At 53.1% G+C, this 18,870-nt stretch overlaps 1 protein-coding gene across 1 annotated transcript in view; it reads left to right on the forward strand.

The window, feature by feature from the left end:
- The first annotated feature begins 17,204 nt into the window (after window positions 1–17,204).
- LOC114080992 (protein kinase cAMP-dependent X-linked catalytic subunit) overlaps window positions 17,205–18,870 on the forward strand; it is a 35,390-nt gene continuing 33,724 nt past the window's right edge. The window contains exon 1 of the mRNA XM_071606940.1: window positions 17,205–17,370. Within this exon, the coding sequence (XP_071463041.1) occupies window positions 17,205–17,370 (166 nt within the window). The remainder of the gene's footprint in view (window positions 17,371–18,870) is intronic.

Here is an 18,870-nt window from a genome sequence, read left to right on the forward strand (position 1 = left end):
TTATTCAGGGTCCAGTTGCAGCTGGGGGTCAGCTGTAGGACCCTGCAAAGGGAGTGACTACCCACCCTCCTGCAAGCAGGTGTGCAGGTCGGTGGGTCCCCGTGCGTCCTGGTCATGACTACCTTAATGAGGGCCACCCGGCAAAAAATGCCAGGGGGTGGTGACATGTTTCCTAAGACAAAGAAAAAATATGCGGCAGATGGGACTTCCCAGTGGAGGGGGGTGGGGGGCTTCCCTGGCCCAGCCAAGCTGTCAATCACCCTGAGCGCCGCGTGCCACCTGCAGCGCGCGCTCAAGTCGGCTCCGGGATCGCAGCTGCTGCCTAGCGATTTAAATATTCCCTTTTCCTAACGTCTCCTGTATTTTTTTTTAATGTGTAATTTTAATATTCTTTTTTTTCCCTGAGATTTCCTATGTTTTTTATAATCATGTCACTTTCATATCGCTTTTTTTGGTGAGATTTATTTTTTGAAAACAGGAAATCTTAATATTACTGTTTTTGTAAGCTTTGCTGGGTTTTTGTTGTTTGTTTTTTGGTACTAGGGATTTTACTCAGGGGCACTTGACCCCCTGAGCCCCATCCCCAGCCCTATTTTGTATTTTATTGAGACTCAGAGTCTCACTGAGTTGCTTAGGGCCTCGCTTTGGCTGAGGCGGGCCTCCAACTTCCAATCCTCCTGCCTCAGCCTCCCCAGCCAATGGGATTACCCTTTTCTAAGGCTTCCTCTATTTGTAGAAAACGAGTCAAAACATGTAGAAACGCTTTTTTTCTAAGCCCTCCTTTATTTTTAGAAAATTGCAATCTTAATATCATCATTTTCAGATTCCCTGTACTTCTTTAAAAATGTGTGATATTAATATTACTTATTTTCTTCAGGATGATAAAATTATTTCTGAACATAAAATAGCAAAGGACATTCATCAGGAATGATTGAATGCCCCAAACCAGTTCTCCCTTATTTCATTACAGATATTTAATATAGATGTCTATGTATATCTGTATATTTTATGCTAAATTCTCAGTTTTCAAACACAAAGCAAGCATGTCACCCCAGAGTCTTGGCAGAATTTAGTACAAATCATTTTACTTTCATAAATGACATAAACTCTTGCCGACTCACATCCTAAAATTAGTCATTTTGGGGCTGGGGGAAAGCGGTCTGATTGCTAAAGGGGCAGGAGAGAGTTCTTAAGGGACCAGATGTCCTCCCTGGAGATTCATGGTCAGTTCTACAACCACTTGGTCCCCTTCTGCCCGGTGAAATCACGACAGTGTCCTCCCAAAACCAAGACTCTGAGGATTATGAGAACTGACAGTCCCCGGGAGAGCGTGCTGAAGAGATGAATAATTTATCCGGATCAATATTTTAAACAGGGGAAAAAAATATAAAAACCTTTGTGGCTTTCCTTCTGAGTCATTCCTCTCTAACATCAGGCCTCTCCCTTTGGGGACAGACTCCAGCACATTCAGTAGAAAAAATATCATTTGGTATAAAGTTGCCTTCAATTATTTCTCCAAGTTAAAATTTCTAAGTCAAAAGTTAAGTTTTGTGGGCACGCCGGTCATCCCGACGACTCGGGAGGCCGAGGCACGAGGATCGCAAGTTGGAGGCTGGCCTCAGCAATTTAGTAAGACCCTCAAGAACTTATTGAGACTCTTTCTGAAAATGAAAAACATAAAAGTGGCTTGGGATATGGCTGAGTGATAGACTATCTGGGTAGCATTTGCAGGGCCCTGGATTTTTTTTTTTTTTTTTCTAATACCATAAAAATAAAGGCAGAAAAAAGAAAGAAAAATCACCTCTATTTATCAATATTTTAAATTTCATGATTTCGGTTTTTACCATCCAGTAAGGAAGAATTCAACTCACCACAAGATTAGACAACTTATTGGCAAATCCTGTACCTGACAGACTTGGATTCTAAATAAACAGCGGTTACAACTCAACCATGTGAGGTCTTGCCTCCGCCATGTTCTATGCCACAGGGTGGACTCAGAGGTCAAAAGTGGCTCTGAGGTCATTGGACATCTATGCTAATGGCTCAAGGGCCAGTGGGCTGCTTTTATAAATAAAGTTTTATTGAAACGCAGGTGTGCTCATTCCCGTAAGTACTGCTAAGATACCTTGTCCACACTTAGGAACAACTAGACAAACCCAGTGGGCATCCAAACTGAGACCGATGGGTGTACCCAGGTGTTTAGACGGCTGTGTCTCCCCTGGGCCCACGTCTCCAGGTAGGGCACCTGGGTGTTAGGGTCTGGAAACAAGTCAAGATGGCGCCTGGTATTTTGCCAGGGGGAGTGGTTTGTGAAGTAACGCCAGCGAGCCATTAAGTGTGGAGATTCCTTATTGGTTGACTGCTGTATCTAGTTTATGTTAATTAGATAAGCTGTGTGGAATGTATATATACCCCTCCTGCCCTACAATAAACGGCTCCCACTCCTGCTGCATCAATCTATGCAAGTTGTTCGTCACCCCCCAGTTAGTTTGCTGCAGCCAGACTGCGGCACCTGGGGGTCTTCCCTGTGCCTACTGTGAGGACTTCCACTCCTCCACTGGCCATTGAGTCTCTGACAAGTGCTTTTAGGTGAGTGTGTGGATGGGTGGGTGGATGGATGGGTGGGTGGGGTGGATGGGTGGGTGGTGGGTGGATGGATGGATTGATGGATGGGTGGATGGGTGGATAGATGGATGGAGGGATGGAGGGATGGATGGATGGAGGGATGGAGGGATAGATGGATGGATGGATGGACAGATGGATGGATGGATAGACGGATGGATGGATGGATGGACAGATGGATGGATGGATAGACGGATGGATGGATGGATGGGTAGATGGATGGGTGGATGGGTGGATGGATGGATGGGTGGGTGGGGTGGATGGATGGGTGGATGGGTGGATAGATGGATGGAGGGATGGAGGGATGGATGGATGGATGGATGGATGGACAGATGGATGGATGGATAGACGGATGGATGGATGGATGGACAGATGGATGGATGGATAGACGGATGGATGGATGGATGGGTAGATGGATGGGTGGATGGGTGGATGGATGGATGGGTGGGTGGATGGGTGGATGGGTGGGTGGATGGATGGATGGGTGGATGGATGGGTGGATGGGTAGATGGATGGATGGATGGGTGGGTGGATGGGTGGGTGGATGGATGGGTAGATGGGTAGATGGTGGATGGATGGGAAGGTATATAGATGGATAAATATATGGATGAGGGAGGGATGGATGAATGCATCAATGGATTGATGATGGATGGATAGATAATGGATTGATGGATGGTGGGTGGATGGATAAAGGGTGACTATGCCTTCTGTCCTGATATAGCAAACTTCCCATTCAGTGTGTCTTCATTTCTTTCCACAAGACAAAGCAGTGAGAACTGGTAGATGGTGGGAAATTCAGAATTAGGCCAGCGGCTGAGTTATGGCTTCAGGTGCCTGCGCTCACATGGGACCGTAAATGCAGAGCAAGACTCTGTCCATCAAGATGGGGTCCCACACCAAGTCTGTTTGGTTCTCTTCATCATGTAAATTGGCCCAAACAGTGAGAGTTAGAGGAGATACAAGACCAGTCCTCAGACAGAGGTGCTCTGAACGGTCAGGTATTGACACGTCCTGCTGGGACCTGTGCAGCCGAGTCTCCCTGTTCATGGGGACCAACCTGCCATCAGCTGTGGTCAGTCAGGGCTGACCATGATGGAGGAAGGCTGCTGGTGACCAGGAGGGGTGAGGAGGAGATGGAGGAGGAGATGGAGGAGGAGGAGGAGATGGAGGAGATGGAGGAGGAGGAGGAGATGGAGGAGGAGATGGAGGAGGAGGAGGAGATTGAGGAGGAGGAGGAGGAGGAGGAGGAGATGGAGGAGGAGGAGGAGGAGGAGATGGAGGAGGAGGAGGAGGAAGAAGAGGAAGAGGAGGAGATGGAGGAGGAGGAGGAGGAGGAGGAGATGGAGGAGGAGATGGAGGAGGAGGAGGAGGAGGAGGAGATGGAGGAGGAGGAGGAGGAGGAGGAGATGGAGGAGGAGGAGGAGGAGGAGGAGGAGGAGATGGAGGAGGAGGAGGAGGAGGAGGAGGAGGAGGAGATGGAGGAGGAGGAGGAAGAGGAGGAGGAGATGGAGGAGGGGAGGAGGAGGAGGCACCCCAGGTGATTCAACTACCGAGAAGTGGGAGAGCAATCTCTCCCTAAACAGAAGGGCTCCCACATGGTTCCTCTTTTCGCTTTCTTACAGGAACCGAGAAGCTGGAACTGGGCCGCAGCTTACTTGGAACAGGGCCACCCACCCTCCGGACCGCAGGCCCAGGACCGGTGCCCGGAGGACGCCCTGGATCCGCGCAGCGGTACCTGATCTGCCCGCGGAGGGCTGGTCCCGTGTTTCCGTGACACTGGATGCTCCTCTTTGCACCGAGGGATCGTTTCCTTGGTATCATCTGGTGACACTTGCTACCAAATCCTGTGACACCTGGCCCAGCAGGATGGCCCGGTGTCTGGGGCACACAGAGCCGTTAAAAATGCATGGAATACACTACAGCCCTGTACAGAGCCCGGTGGACGCTCCCTGGTCCGAGAATCCTGCAGGAACCCGTGCGCTCTTCCTCTTAGATTCTGAATTCCACGTCGTCTGCTGGTGACTGTCCCCCTTGATTTCCTGTGCGCTGTTTTCTAGTCCGTTCCCAGCCGCAGTGCAGGAGAGGGACCACTGGGAACCTTCTGAGTCCTGAAGACCACCAGTTCTCAGGTGGTGGGTCACAGTCTGTTTGCCCAAACACTGAAGGGGTCATCCTGTCTTTGACCTTCCAATGCTGAGACCTTAAGTCCAATTCCTTTACTTGATTCTCAGCCTCCTCTCTCTCTCTCTCCCCCCCCCCCTTGCATTTCTCCCACTCCCCATTATTGGAACATTTCTTCTCTCTACCCTTCAGGCTCCAAAATGTCACCACCCATTGACAACACGCGTCATTTCCTGCCCGTTGTGATGGACAGGCAGAAACTTAGACGACCCCATATCTCCTTCCATAAGTTTAGTTTCTTTTTCTTTATTATCAATGTAGCAAGTGGTCCTCCCCATGTTGGCCTGACATCCCAGCGGCTCAGGAGGCTGAGGCAGGAGGATCCTGAGTTCAAAGCCAGCCTCAGCAAAGCGAGGCCCTAAGCAGCTCAGGGAGACCCTGTCTCTAAATAAATTGCAAAATAAGGCTGGGGACGGGGCTCAGGGGCCGAGTTCCCCTGAGTTCAATCCCTGGTACCAAAAATAAAATAAAATAAAATCTGTGATGCATAAAATGACAAATTTGCGGTAGCAACGGGCCCCACAGGCTGTGCCCTGGAAGGTGACTGTCTCCTCCCGCCTGCCGTGAGTGATTGACAGTTCTGCTCCCTGTGGACCCACTTCCCTTGTGGCCTGATTTCCCCTCCTCTTAGCTTCTGGGGACTCCCTGGTCACCCACCTTGCACTTCCAGTGCCCTCTCCGCGGTCCTGAGTACTCTGCCCTCTGGTCTCCAGGGTGGGGCTCTATCCCTACAGCAGCCACCTGATCCCCACGGTGGGGGGGGGGGCTTCCTAGGACCCTGTGGGCTACACCCCCAGGGATCCTGATTCTTCCAAGGCTCAACAACAGCCTGAGAACTGGAACTTGTCACCCGCTCCCTGGGGACGCAGCTGCTCCTGGCCCAGGAGACCGGTGTCTGAGAGCTTCCGTGTGAAATCACAGCGGGGGTTGGGGGGAAGACCCCAGCTCAGCCCTCTGAGGACGGAGACTGCTTGGATGGTCTCCGTGAGGCTGTCATGACCTTGTAACCTCCCTGTCTGGGTGTTCAGGGTGTGGACTGCACAATGCTACCTGGGTGAAGATGTCCATGTGCATTGGCTCCCGGCCACCAGGAGCTGCCCCATTCCTGCCAGGCGAAGTCTCCAACATTATTATTTGCAGACTCAGGGAGACCCTGGTTTCTCCGGCCTCAAGCTGTCTGTCCAATGCAGCCCCTGAAGGTCACCTCTCTGTCTCCTGGTGAGTCCTGTCACCCAGGAGCCTGCAAGATGGTGCCCTTCTAACCCATAGCACAAACTACGCAGATAAAACCTCTGGTCGCCAGGAGCAAACCGGGGTCCAGGGGCTTCATCTGGTGGCCTTCACTCTTCTTTGCACAAGAGAATCCCCCAGGGAGAAGCTCAGGCCTGGATCCCGCCCCAAATCCATGGAACTCCCACCTCCTGGGGTGAGGCTGCCTCCAACCAAGTCCCCGGTGATCTGTGGCACAACAGCTGCAGGGCAGGCTCTATCTATCACCCGTCCATCCAGCTGTCATCTGCCTGTCTGTCTGTCTATCTATGTATCTGTCTATCATCTATCACCTATCCATCCTGTCCATCTATCTCTCTGTCATCGACCCATCCTGTCTGTCCAGGTGGCTCTCACACCCTGGGTGGGGCTGCTCCTGGCTCCTGGTGTGTGGGGCCCAGAGAGGCTGCTCCACCTCCTGCAGCGCACAGCACAGCCCACCCCAGAGCACCCCCAGCCCCAGAGGCCCCCAGGCTCAGGCTGAGCACCCTGTGATTAAAAAACAGGATGTCACACGCAGCAGAGTGAGTGTCATCAGACAGAAAGGAGCCATCTGTGACTCCTCCCTACTCCTTTCTCTGGACCTAGAGATCTACCCTGGGCCTCCGTGTGCAGAGACACAGAATCTCCCTGAGTTGCTCAGGGCCTCGCTTTGGCGGAGGCTGGCTTTGAACTCGCCATCCTCCTGCCTCAGCCTCCTGAGCTGCTGGGAAGACAGGCGTGGGCCACCGTGCCTGGCTGATTGACATTTATAATATATTCAATTTCCTCTTATTAACTCAGAGGACCTGTTTATTTTTGCAGCTGATTTCATATAAAACTTGCCTCAACTCCTCTTGGGTGCAGAAGAAGCTCCAGAGGTGAAGGACACACGTTCTCAGTGCTTTGTCCCTCCATCTGGGAGCATTTTTTCAGGAACTCTTGAGATGAGCTGGGGAGGTGGCCAGCCCGGGGGGCTTCTGTCCCCTTGGAAGGATTCCAGAAAGCGAGGCCATAGCTACTTTGCAACAATGTTGCAAGCAGAGCTAAAAAGCAGGCAGCAAAAAAAAATTGATTAAAAAATCTGTATATTTTAGGAGCTTTTCAAATCCCCAAAAGCACCAACACAGCATCACTTTTCTAGTCACCGACATTGACAAGCAATTTTTTTTGCAAGACGATGACGATTTCCTGCGCCAATAGGACTTCAGTTACACGTGGCCAACTTCTGGTCTAAATATAACGGATGGAAATTTCCACAAATAACAACGCAAGACTTAAAAGCACTCGTCCTTCCTTCCGAGCAGCTAATGCAATCTTGCAGGTTCACCTCCCACAGCGCCCCCTGCAGGAATCATCCCTTTGGTGCAGTGTGTCCGCGCTGTATACGCTACACTCCTGGTGGGTACCCACCAGGAGTGTAGCGTATACAGCGTGGACACACTGCAAAGGGCATCCACGGCTGGCACAGTGGGCACCCTCACCCCCCTTCTCTTGGCTCAGGACTAGGTCTACTCACAGGGAGGACCTTGGCCCCTGGGGACCTGCTTGTTTCCATTTCAACACAGGACCTGCTCTGCGGAGCCCCTGGGTCCCCGCAGTCCCCACCCCCAAACAGAAATACGCCCTGTCTAAACAGGAAGGTGGTGGCCTTGTCTGAAGTCTGGACTGTTTCTTCATGAGGTTGGAGGAAATGCAACTCGGGTGGCTGCCTGTCATCCCAGGAATCGGGGAGGCTGAGGCAGGAGGACGGTAAGTTAGAGTCCAGCCTCAACTCAGCCGTGCCAAAGGCACCCAAGGGTCTCAGGGACAACCTCCCCAAACGGGCAGGTTTGTTCTGAAGACGGATCTTTTGACCCCAGCGAGGCCAGCATTAGGGAGGCCATCGGCGTGGAGGTAAGATGGAGTCAGGTCGGATCCAGGAGGCCCGTTCTGAGCGAGTCCGGGGAAGTTGGAGGCTGCCCCCTGAGGGACTGAAAGAGCCCTTCCCCCACTCTTATCAGGAACCTGACCCTGCTCCAGCCTGTTGCTATGGGCACCAGTCCCGGGAGCTGGCCCTCCCTGCCGGGAGCCACAGGGTTGATAACCCAAGTGTCCCCAGCTGAGAGAATTTTAATTGCTTTTCTGTCACACAGAGAAACTCTCGTATAAGCTATTTTTTTTTTTTTTAAATAGAACCTGGGGATTATTTCATAAATATAGAAACCTGTCAAACATTTCTCTTTAAAATCCACATGTTTGAGTTTCCTTTTCCCGGACGCATCTCAAAGCATCTTGGGACAGAGAAGTGTTCTTATAAATAAGTTAAAAAAAAAAAAAAAGGAGAAGTCATTAGCAGGCAGAGTCACACACGGGCCATTTTTAGTCTCATGGGCTGTTCTAATTATACCAAAGAAGCCACCAAAAGAAAGAAGAAGAAGAAAATCAGAGGGGAAGCCAGGCGTGGTAATGCGCGCCTGCGATCCCAGCACTTCAGGAGGCTGAGGAGGGAGGATTGCAAGTTGGAGGCCAGCCTCAGCAACTTAGCAAGACCGTGTCCAAAAAAAAATAAAATAAAATAGAAATTCAAGGCGGATGATGTCGTTCTCCCTCAACCATGGGGCACACGCTTTTCCAGCCGCGTGTTGAGTTCCTTTTGCCTCCACCGGACTCAGAGATGCAGAAAGAAGTGGAGCAACAGGGAAGAGAAATCCGATCTGCGAGCCCCGGGGGGCGCCCTGCGCTCAGCCTGGGCACTCGGCCCCCTCGCTGGCCGGGCCAGGGACCCGCCCTCTCGCGGGCGCAGCGCCGTCTTCCCCTGGTGACCGAGGGCGCAGGGAGCCGGGCGGCCGGGCTCGGGTCTCCAACGCGCGTCCGCGCTCCAAGGTCTTTAGACAAATGCTCTCCGCAGCCTTTGCAAGTGGGAGATGCGAACAGCATAGAAAAAAAGCTGAGAGAGGGAAAAATAATAATAAGAAGTCCCTCTGTTTGGTCCCCACCCCCTCCGGACCTCGGCGAGCACCGGTGACCTCTAGAGCGAAGTGCGCAGACCTGCTCCTGACCGCGGAATGGAATGCGCTCTTGGAACCCTGGAACCCTGGGGCCTGAGCGTCTTCTTTCCAACCCAACTTTGAGATTATGTCACAAATACCTAGAAATCGCCTTCTTTGAAAAAAAAAAATATGTTTTGAGTTCCGTGGTGAAGAGCGCCTGAGTCCAATCCCCAGTCCAAAAAATGTCAAACTCAAGTCGCCAAATTAAAAAAAAAAAAAAAATAAATAAATAAGAATGCGGGTCGAATTGGGATGTTGGATAAAGAAGGAATAATTTATTTAATAGAAGAATTGTCCCTTGCAGGGTGCGGTGCACACGCCTGTCATCCTGGGAGATGGGGAGGCTGAGGCAGGAGGATGGTGACTTGGAGGCCAGCCTCAGCAATTTAACAAAGGTCTAAGCAACTCAGAGAGACCCTGTCTTTAAACAAAATGTGAAATAGGGCTGAGGAGGGGGCTCAGGGGTCAAGCACCTGTAGGATCCATCCTTTGTACCACAAAAAAAAAAAAAAAAAAAAAAAAAAAAAAAAAAAAAAAAATCAACGGGGTGTTTGGTATAAGTAGGTCCCAGATATTACTTGAGATGTACTTATACCATATATGTATATTGTGGATAAACCTGCTTACACCTAGCACACTGGGAATATCTGCCTCATTTTGCAGGAAGCTAAGGTTTAGCTGGGCTCCTGCTCTTTCTGCGGCTCCCCCTGGCCCCTGCTCAGGGGACCCGGCAGACAGCTCAGCAGAGCTTCCAGGGCCACACCCTGGTCTTGAAGTCAAGGTCCCTCCTCAGCCGCCCAAGGACAGGCAGCACCTGCTCACAAACAAGGGCCCTGTGTTTCCTGAGAAGCTCTGACTCACGCTTCCCGCCCTGGGGCTGTTTTCCAGATGCACTATCTATGCAAGGTCTGTGGGTCACCTGGACGACCAGCTCTTCCTCTTTCTGTGGTGACTTCTCTCTCCAGCCCCATCTCAATTTCCAGCTATCGAAGGATCCATCCGTGGATTCATCCAGCATCCATTCATCATCCACCCACCCACCCAACCACCCATCCATCCACCCATCCATCTTGTTATGAGAGGTGTAGACTAAAAGTGGATTAATCCACTTGGATGGACTCACTAAGTGGAGACTGCAGCAGGTGGGGTGTGGCTGGAGGAGGGGGTCCCTGTGCTGTGCCTTTGGGGTCTCTGTCCTGTCCCTGGTGACAGAGCTCTCTCTGCCCCCTGGTGCCCTGTCCTGAGCTGCTCTCCTCCTCCAGGCCCTGCCGCCATCTTGTTCTGCCTCCCCTTGGGCCAGAGCCATGGAGTCGGCCACCAGGGACTGGACCTCGGAAACCGTGAGCCCAAATAAAAGGTCCCCATCTTTTAAATAGATCCAGGCATTTTGATCACAGAAACATAACGCCCAGCAACACATTCTTTGAGCGTATGGGAATCTGGAAACCAAACCCCTACAGATACTGAAGGATGATTTTATATACATACACACACAGAGAAAAGTTTGCAAACAGATATAAAAATGAGTTTATATATTTATGTTTGTCTATATATGCATCTGGGGGTCTAAATCCATTTTTTAATATATGTGTGTGTGTCTATATAGATATCTCTATATATGTGTGTGAGTTTGTGTACGTACATAAAAACATGCATATTTTTCTAGACGATGTGAACAGAAATGTGCCTTTTTTTTTTTTAATTCCTTAGGTAAGTGTCCTTATTCCGAGTGACATTATTTTATATTAATTACGTAGAAGTACTTTCATTATTCCTAAGACCTACTATAACATAATAATGTAAACAAATGCTTATTATTATATTTTAAACCTTCATATTTTTTTTATCTAATCTTTGATGCTTTTATTTTCCAACATAGATTTTTTTTTTTCTTATATCAGGGATTGAACCCAGGGGTGCTTAACCACTGAGCCACATCCCCAGCTCTGTATTATTATCTATTATTATTATTATTATTATTATTATTATTATCATTATTAGGCAGGGGGTCTTACCAGGTTGCTTAGGCCTCACTAAGTTGCTGAGGCTGGTTTTGAATTTGCCATCCTCCTCCCTCAGCCTCTTGAACCTCTGAGATTACAGACGTGTGTCTCAGGGCCTGACCTCCAACACAGATTTTGACACATCAAAATTTTATTTTAGTACCAGTAGCCAAGAAGGAAGTAGCTTACAACCATTTTTTTTTTTAATTAATCACTAGGCAGTTGTCTGAACATCTGTCATCCGCTCCCCAACATTATTTTTATTTGTTTATATTTTTGATTAACAGGCATTCGTTGTACAGAGTGGATGGGGTTCGGTGTGGTATCTGTACTCACGCACAGGAGGTGCACTGATCAAATCCAACTTCTCCTCCCCAGCCCTCCCTCCCGACGGCCTCCAAACCCCACCCTCTGCTGGAGACGCGAGGGCGCTGAGTCATCCTCCACGGAAGCCTCGGAGTCGCCCAAGTTCATCTCCAAGGTCACGGTGCTTATGGGGTTTTTATTTATCTCGTCTCCCTGGCTCCCAGGCAAACCGGGTTTCCTCCTTGGTGACCTCGGGCTGGTCCATGCTGCAGACTGGCTCCCCCGGGGCTGGGGCTGGCAAGTGAGCTTGCTCCCCGGGGAGGGGTCCCTAAAAACTGTTTCCTCCTCTATTTAGACATTAAGGCACAGCAGTGACACACGCCTGTCATCCCAGCGGCTGGGGAGGCTGAGGCAGGAGAATCGCGAGTTCGAAGCCAGCCTCAGCCAAAGGGAGGCCCCTAAGCAACTCAGGGAGACCCTGTCTCTAAGTAAAATACAAAATAAGGGCTGGGGAGGGGGCTCAGGGGTTGAGGACCCTGAGTTCCATCCCAGTACCCTCCACTAGCCTCAAAAAATAAAAAAATAGAAATTAAGGTAAATACCCAGCATAGCTTTGTAGCCAGGGGTAGGGAGTCAGGTTTCTCAATCCTCCATAAAACCAGTTGGAGCCTGTTCTGAAGTCTGTCTGGGTTTCAATAAAAGTCGACCCGCTGCCAGGAAAAAAAAAAAAAAATGAGAATAAAAATGTAAACGGGAATGAAATGAAAAATGTACACATCCTCCACCCGCAGGACAGACGGGGGCCATTCTCCTAAGGATTGGGGGGATTTGCACACGTCCCTGTGTGTCTTAAAATGCAACCGGAAGCTTCCCATTTTGGAGACCCTGGTGCAGAATCTGACAGTGTCCGTGCACCTTGTCTTTAGATGCTAGAGTTCTCTTTCCTTCATAGTCAAAACTGCCTTAAAAAGTGGGGTCACTTTGCACACGCATTTTTATTTCTTCTCCTCTGCATGCTGCAAAGTTGACTTTGAAAAAATAAATCGCTCCGTGGAGAATCCGGAGAACCCCAACTGTGCCATCCTAGGTATCCCACCAAGGTTTTTGTGCTTATTCACATAGGGGCCCCAAGCAGGTGACAAGGGTTTGTTCTGAGGGTGCAGCGAAGGTGGCTGACTTCCACTTCTGGCCTCCGCTGCGTTACTTTAAAATGTATTTATTTGTTTGATGGCGCTGGCTTCGAACCTGAGACCTCCATACTGCGGAAATCTGCCACCTAGCCACATCCCCAGCCACTCTTATTTATTATAAATCAACTTTACATATGAATGACCCCCGGCTGGATCCCATTTCAATCTTTCCTTTCTATTCCAACAAGGTTCTTGACATTTTTTTTTTCCTATTCTGTGGGATCTCCGGTTCCATTTCTAGGAAATCTAGAAGACCCTTCCATTTGTATAGAGAATGAATAGCCCCCCTTCTTTCTGTTAAGCTTGATACCCCCATTTCAAGATGATTATTTCATTTTTCTTTTTCTTGTAATGTCTTTTGGGATTTTTTTTTTTTTCTTTTGGGTACCAGGGATTGAACTCAGGGGCCCTCGACCCCTGAGCCCCGTCCCCAGCCCTATTTTGTATTTTATTTAGAGACAGGGTCTCACTGAGTTGCTTCGGGCCTCGCTTTGGCTGAGGCCGGCTTTGAACTCGCGATCCTCCTGCCTCAGCCTCCGGAGCAGCTGGGGTGACAGGCGTGGACCCTGGGCTGCTCTTCGACCCCTAGATACAAGGTGCAGTAAGTTGTTACAATGTTTCCTGGGGATGCTCTTGAGTTCCTTAAAGGTTTGGATTTAGGGATGAGCCAAATGGATTCCCAATGTGGCAGTTTCCTGTGTCCCCAAGGCGACCACTTGATTGACAGTTCCCATCCACTTAGCAGGTCTCTATCTAGGTCCGGAGAATCTGAATATTTAAAGGAAACCCACCCCGTGGATGATCCCAGAAGGGGCCAGATGGATCTCCGTGGTGACCCTACTCTTCCGTCACCTCTGTCACCAACTGGTTGACAAACTTATTATTCTTTGGCTAAACTATGATCTATGCCACTCAGATTCAGGAGTCCAGTGAGACCATACAGCAAAGGGCGCAGAAATCAACGCCTGGTTTGGGGAGGCTCACCCCCACCAGCTCAGCGTCCCTGAAATAAAACCTCTCATGAATCTCTAGGTGAGATTTGGCGCCTACTAATTGCAGGCCACCGACCGACCCACGGTTTCCTAGACAGTTTTCTTTGGAATCACTCACGAAAAGCCTCTGAGTCAACAGACGCAGGGAGAAGTGATATTTCTAGGTCTCCCTTGGAACCGGAATCAAACCAACTTGTATTCTTTTTCACATTTGCAGATTTTAATTTTTATTTTAATTCACTTTGGCGGTTAAACCCAGGGGGTGCTTAACCACGGAGCCCCATCCCCAGCCCTTTTTATATCTTATTTAGAGACAGGGTCTCACTGAGTTGCTCAGGGCCTCGCTAAGTTGCTGAGGCTGGCCTCCAACTCACGATCCTCCAGCCTCAGCCTCCCAAGTTGCTGGGATTACACAGATGTACCCCTGCATCCAGATTTTTGGTCCGGATACAGGGTCTGGCTCAGTTGTGCGGACTGGCCCCCATTTTTTTTTTTTTTTTTTTTGTACTGGAGATTGAACCCGGGGTGCTTGACCACTGAGCCACGTCTCCGACCCTTTTTATTTTTAATTAGAGACATGGTCTGCCTAAATTGCTCAGGGCCTCACTAAATGACTTAGGCTGACCTTGAACTTGCAATGCTTCTGCTTCAGGAGATGGGATTACAGGGGTCTCCCAACTCCAGATTTTTTTTTTTTTTTTTTTTTTTTTTTTTTTTTTTTTGCATTATTGGAACCAAGGTATCTCCCACCGGGCTGTGACCCAGCAATGTGTTTTATGGGTTTTTATTCTTTTGAGAAAAACACATAAAATACAATGGAAGGTACAATAAGTACCCTACATTAGCATATATATTTATAAAATGTAAAATATATGGTAAAAGCACTTACTATTTTCACTCTTATTTGTTATTTTTTTCTGCATCAGGGACTGACCTCAGGGTCACTCGACCCCTGAGCCCCGTCCCCAGCCCTATTTTGCATTTTATTTAGAGACAGGGTCTCCCTGAGTTGCTCAGGGCCTCGCTTTGGCGGAGGCTGGCTTTGAACTCAGGATCCTCCTGCCTCAGCCTCCATAACAGGCGTGTGGCACCGCGCCCGGCATATATTATCTTTTTTAAATACTATATGTATTTTGCACATATATAAAACAGTACATATTGCATACATCATGTATATGCAAATACTCATACGCATACTAGCGCATGCATTTAACTTGGTTTGTCAATTATTGCTTAGGTGCAGGTACATGCAAAGACACCGAGTATCCTAATCCCCTGTAAGAAGTGTTCAGTGGCCTTGGGGACTTGACTGCGTGCACAACACCTGTTCCTAGGACTATTTTGCAAGCACAGTTCCATCAGCTTAGGGGCAGGGAGAGACTCATTCCTTGGCTATGACAGAGCTCCCTGACCACCAGAAAACAATCCTGCTCATGCCCAGCTTCGGGGGATTGCTTTTTCTAGTCTGTCAAGTATTGGGATGTGGTTACCAAAGAATTTTTTCCCCCTTTTTAAAGATCCGCCCAGATGCAAGCTGTTTTGTTGCAAAACACACTGGTGCTATTGATAGGAAGGGGTAGGCACGTGGGCCGGGGTAGGGATGCGGGCCAGCTCAGGGTGGACGAGGTCCCATCAGAGCCACCGGGCAGCCACCGAGAAGGGTTGAGACCTGCACGTTCCCCTCTGTGTCTACCTGAATGCACTTTGCAAGCAAAAACATGTGCGTGCCTGCGTGCATTCCGAGCCTCGGTGGCAAAGACTTGATTCGCTGGACGCATCGCATTTCTGGGGTCAGATCCGAGTGCAGAGGAGGTGGGTTTGGGAGCCTCGATCTGCAAGACCTCGGCTGGCCCCCAGTCCCTTCAGCAGGGGCGCGTGTCCTGGGCCTAACCCGGCGCACAGAGTGTCACTAGACGGTGCACATTTTTTGCATTCCATTCCGGCTGAAAGCCGGTCTCCCCGCCCCGCCCCCCAGGAACCTGCCACCCACAAGATGCAGGTGGGGGATGGTAGCCAGGGCCCAGAAAGCCACACCCAGAGCCCGGGTTAGACTTCCTGTCGCCCCCTCGCTGCTGGCTGTGCGGGGTGGCATGGCCTGATTTCCTTAAAAATGCTCCTCTGTGGCTTACACAGGAGGCCCGGGGCTGGGGACAGTCCCTCCAGCCACAGACTACCTGGCGTCCCTCAAAACCATGTATACTTCTGCCCTCCTGCCACTCAAACCCTGCTCCGACCTGAGGGTCAATCAGCGGGTGACATCTAGGCCGCTCCCGCCCAACCCAGGCTGCTTTTAACTAGATCCCCAGGGAAGGGGGTGGCCACTCGCCCGGCGTCCAGTTGCACTTGAAGTGCACGCACAGAAGAGTCCTTTTAAAGCCTGTGGCCAAGTGTGTTTGTGTGTGTGTGTGTGGGGGGGGGGTGTGGGGGGCAGGTTTTCAGGCAAACGACCGTGGTGCATCTGAAACTAAAATGTCTGCAGCTGTTCCCGAGTGGTCAGAGACTGTCCCTGGGTTGGAACGGTGGCCCGTCGGCCCGCCCGCCCTGTGTGCTGTCGCTGTATCGCTTGAATGCTTCTCTCTTTTTTTTTAGTAAAATATTTATTTTGAAATTATCATAGACTCACAGGAAGCTGCCGAGAGCGCCCAGGGAGGTCCCTCTGTCCCTCCTCTGCCCCCAGATCGAGATCTCTCCATCCCCGGAGTCCGGGGGGCGGGGGGGGGGGGGCAGAAGCAGGAAGCCCCCTGGGGCGGGAGCTCTGGCCTGTCCACTCGCTGCACCGAGCGAGCCTTCGCGGGGTTCGCTGGGCACCGCGCGCTTGGGGACCCTGGGGTTGGCGGAGCTGCGGGCCACCAGCACCGAGTTCCATTTTCACTTCTGTTTTTAAACTTTACTCGGGTCCCCGCCCCGCCCTGCCCGGCCCGGCCCCGCCCGCTTCCCGCCTCTCCGCCGGGGGTGGTGGTGGTGGTGGCTGGGGCGCGGCGACCTGGGTGGTGGCCGTGCGCGTCGCCGGGGAGCAGGGTGGGGACCCCCTCGCGGGCGCGCCCTGGGCGCAGACGGGCCGCGGCAGCTCCGGGCGCCCTGGCCGCGCGGCTCGGGGCGGGGCTGCGCGCGGGGCGGAGCGCGGACCCGACACCGCCCCCGGGCTGTCCCCGCGCGCCCGGCCGCGCTCGCGCTCCGGGGATCGCCCCGCCCAGGCCGCTTCCGCCCGGGCCCCCGCTCTCGCCGGTGCGGGGCCAGCGCTGCCCGTGGCTGGTGCGCGACCCGAGGAATGAACAGGGAGCGGGGCGCCCGCGGCCCGGACCCCGCCTCGCCCTGCGCCCCGGCCACGCCACCGCCTCCACCATCTCCTGCGCCTCCTCCGCCTCCTCCGCCTCCACCGCCCTCGCCACCGCCCGGCCCGCGCCGCGCCCCGGAGGCCGCCGGCTACTCCCACCAGCTGCTGCTGCTGCTCCTGCACTGAGCGCCGCCCCGCGCGGCGCCTTTGTCCCCGCCGCGCCGGGCCGCGCACCCGGAGGCGCCGGGCGGGCATGGGGGGCCTCCGCTGATGCCGCCGCCGCCGCCGCGCCGCCCTCCGAGGCTGCGTCTCGGGAAGCCCGGCGGCCCGCGGCCCGCGGCCGGCAACGCGCCCCCATGGAGGCGCCGGGGCTGGCCGCGGCGGCCGCGGCGGACCCCGAGCCTCCGGCAGCCGCGGGGCGCACTCCCGACGGGGCGCCCGCGCCCAGCCCCAGCCCCGAGGCGCCCTCGCCCGAGCCGCCCGGCTACTCCCTGCAGGACTTCGACATCCTGGCCACCGTGGGTGAGTACCACGCGCGACCCCCGTGCGCCCGGGACGCTGAGGTCAGACAAAGGGCCCCCGGAGATTGGCCCCGCTGCCCCTGCACCCAGGCTCCTCCAGGTCGGAAGGCAGCCCCCCACCCCCCCGCGCCCCGGTTTCCCTCCCTAAGTTTCTGATGGTGTCCTCTCCCCCCCTCCCCATAGCAACGCCACCCGGGCGACTGGGCGGTGAGCGTCACAGAAGTTACTGGGAGCCACCAGACACTGGGGACCTCGCGCGCAGTGCTCAGGCTGCGACCCCCAGGGGCAGGCGGCGGCACCGAAGGCACCTGCGGAACTGCCCCAGGGCCGCCTGTCACCGAGCTGAGTGGGAGACTAGCCCCGCGTGGAGTGGACGGGTCCCTCCCCGAGTGGCCGAAGCGCAGGGCTTCGGGGGGGGGGGGCACAGGTGTCCTGCAGCGCCTGGGGACCCGGGGTGCGGCTTGGGACTGAGTGGGGGCCCTTGCTCCATACCGAGTGCGCCTCTCTGTCCCGTGCGTGCGAAATTTGGGGTTCTTTTATTGGCTGCGCCCTGGGCCGCGGAACTGGACCCGACCGGGCAGCTGGAAAGGTCGGGTTCAGGTTGTCCGGGGCCCCGAGGTCCTGGGCAGGGGCTGGCGGGTCCGAAGACGGACTCTTGGCACCCACCCGCCGGCCCGTGGCTTTTTAGCGACACTGTGTTGCTAAGGGTGTCACCGAGGCTTGTCGCTTGCCAGGAAACTCAGCGGAGGAGGGGACAGGGCGTCCTGTGCGTGTCCACGGGGCAAGGGCTGCTCCCGGGCGCTTGCTGGGTGGAGACGCGGAGGGGCGCGGGGTGACAGCCGCACTGTGTTCTCTGCCTCTACCTCCCCGCCTTCCTGTGGCTCCCTGTCCCCTGGGTGACTGTCCCTCCTCCCTCCCCCTCTCTCCCCGGAGGAGGCCGGGCAGGGCGCATCTCCAAGCTGTTTTGCTGTCGAGGACAAGGGCGGGGCGCGGCTCCCCAAGCTCTGATCCAACAGTGGTGGCCGCACACCCAGGTCAACAATGGGAACTGCACCGGGGTCGCCTGTCCCTGTCACACGGTGCACTTGCAGAGGGTCAGTTGGGGAAAGGCTGGGGGTCTGCAGGCCAGGTCCCCAGAGGTGAGGGGTTTGGAGTGTGCGGCCACAGAGCGTGTGTTTGACATCACCGGTGGCTCCAGGTGGCCCGCTAGTGAGCGTCATCCTTAAAAAACAGAACGTGGCTGCCTCTGGGGACCACCCCTAGGGACCCAGGGGGCTGGGCAGGAGTTGCAAGCTCATTTTTGCTGCAGATGTTTGTGCCTGTCCACAAAGAAGGACGATCAGGTGTTCCTGGGGGACCTAGGATTACCGTGTTCCAGGCGTTGGGCAGGCAGGAGGACAGGACCCCAAGCAAAACCTACCCCACACTGAAACATTCTTTCCTCATCCCAGACCCCGTCCCTCGGAACCTTCTAGAATGACTTTGCAAGGAGCTCATTCAG

Source organism: Marmota flaviventris, chromosome Y, assembly GCF_047511675.1.
Source record: "Marmota flaviventris isolate mMarFla1 chromosome Y, mMarFla1.hap1, whole genome shotgun sequence".
Lineage (NCBI taxonomy): Eukaryota > Metazoa > Chordata > Mammalia > Rodentia > Sciuridae > Marmota > Marmota flaviventris.